The sequence below is a fragment of the Halictus rubicundus genome, unplaced genomic scaffold (assembly GCF_050948215.1).
Source record: "Halictus rubicundus isolate RS-2024b unplaced genomic scaffold, iyHalRubi1_principal scaffold0223, whole genome shotgun sequence".
NCBI classification, from domain to species: Eukaryota; Metazoa; Arthropoda; class Insecta; order Hymenoptera; family Halictidae; genus Halictus; species Halictus rubicundus.
Window position 1 is genome coordinate 256,881 of NW_027488764.1, and position 1,908 is coordinate 258,788.

The window sequence follows — 1,908 nt, forward strand, 5'->3', positions numbered from 1 at the left end:
TGTGTTGGCAAGTAAATCAGTTTCAATTTGCTTACGGAAATTATAATACCCGAAGGTTTCCATCTTCGTTTTAAACGCTGCAGATTACTGCTCAACGATTATACTGTTTCATTTTCCACCAGATCTGTTCAGTCACTTCGAAGAACAATATTAAAGATGCCATACACGAGTACTAGTGTACATATGTAAGTACCTGGTTTCGAGAACATGGCTATTGTACACAGACAACGATGGTTTGAAGAAACGGCACAAAGGACAGGAAAACCTGAGACAAATGTAACGGGGAAGAACGGGGAATTACTACGTTCACCGTTATTTGTGTCTGTCGCCATAAGGGACGATTTACCGCACGTGCCAACACCGTTTAATTGTTTACTTTCCCTTTCATTACAACTGCGCACATACTTGTCGCGGGATTTACCAGCGCGTTACATCTGTGGAAGAATATTATAGTATAAAAAGCGATGCAGGTTTTACATCCATCATCAGTCTTCCAGCTTCTCTTCAAAGTAGAACGGAAATCTAATCGATAACTAAAATGGCGAAATTCTACATCCTTGCCGCTTTTTTGTTTGTGGCTGCTGCCGCTATCGTCGCCATCCCCGTCGGTAAGATACAAATTTGTCTATTTCATTTTATACGTTAATTTAACATAATTTCTTAAAGTACCTTACGATCGCTTAAATGTTGATGCGGCTCTAACTAAACGTAATTAAAAAAAAAATAATTGGATTTATTCGTTAATATTTTATTCATTATTCTGAATAATGTTCGGCCAACACTGTCCGCATTTAACGTTCCATAAATTCCAGACGAAGAATACGAACCTCTCGAACTCGCCAAAGTTGCGGAAGAGCGTGCCGTTACGCAAAGAAGAGTGACCTGCGATCTTCTCTCGATCAAAGGAATCGCCGAGCACAGTGCTTGCGCTGCCAATTGTCTCAGCATGGGCAAAGCTAGCGGTCGCTGCGAGAATGGTGTCTGTCTCTGCCGCAAGTACGTTACTTTCTAAATATTGATAACACGGGGACAACTGTCGGACATTATCAAACATTTATCAAACAATTTTTATCGATGTACAAATCGCATACCTTTAGGCGTAAACACGCGTGATCCAATTTAACGCATTGTACATTAACTTATCTATTGGAGATCGATCACTGGCACGAATCAACAGCCAGATTCTTCTCGAACTTTGCACAGCCAATAGTGATACGACCCTTGAGATCTATAAAGTAGATAAAGTATGTATCCGATACTCTGCTTCCGTTCCGAGTGTAAAAATAACTAGTTAATTGACGATACGCTGATTCAGTTATCGAGTATTTCTAATCTACAGTTTTACTGCAACAATTTTCAGAGAGATACGGCTTGCACTGCAGGATGTTGTAACGTTTATTTTTTTTCAGGACTAACTTCAAAGATCTGTGGGACAAGTGATTCGGTTGAATCAAGTTTCTTGTGTGACCACCGCCGAGGATCGATGGAATTTTTCTACGTAACCTGACAAAGAACAACAATGCTCTGCGAAAAAACAACGTATTACACGGTCCTATTTTTGACCAACAAAGGATCCTCGAACATTGAAACTTCCATTGGCCTTGGACTTCCGTTTTATGTAACAACACAATTTTGTTTAGACAATAAACACTCTATATGGTGCAGAAACACGTGTTCAATAAATATTGCTTACGCTTCCGAAAATCGACCTTCGTCTTTTTCTAATTATCTTTGACTTGGTAACCCAGAAATACATTGCTTGGTTTAAAATTTCTTACACTTTCGTATCCTCTTATACTACAATACTTCAAAAAAGACATTTTCTTAAAATACCTCGATAACTAATGATTTTTTTACTATTGTACCGGAATACTTTCTACGTAGAATGACGAGAGATATCCGTCTATA

At 38.8% G+C, this 1,908-nt stretch overlaps 1 protein-coding gene across 1 annotated transcript; it reads left to right on the plus strand.

Annotated features, from left to right (window-relative positions):
- Positions 1 to 470: 470 nt before the first annotated feature.
- Positions 471 to 1,630, plus strand: LOC143364054 (defensin-like). The gene is made up of 3 exons (XM_076804568.1): positions 471 to 608; positions 813 to 996; positions 1,410 to 1,630. Exons 1-3 carry the CDS (start codon positions 539 to 541, stop codon positions 1,438 to 1,440), a joined length of 285 nt encoding a protein of 94 aa, XP_076660683.1. The 5' UTR covers positions 471 to 538; the 3' UTR covers positions 1,441 to 1,630.
- Positions 1,631 to 1,908: the final 278 nt, after the last annotated feature.

Coding starts and splice junctions, on each gene's coding strand:
- LOC143364054 (XM_076804568.1), top strand. CDS start 539: ATGGCGAAATTCTACATCCTTGCCGCTTTTTTGTTTGTGGCTGCTGCC. Junction 609..812: donor TATCGTCGCCATCCCCGTCG/GTAAGATACAAA, acceptor CATAAATTCCAG/ACGAAGAATACGAACCTCTC. Junction 997..1,409: donor GGTGTCTGTCTCTGCCGCAA/GTACGTTACTTT, acceptor ATTTTTTTTCAG/GACTAACTTCAAAGATCTGT.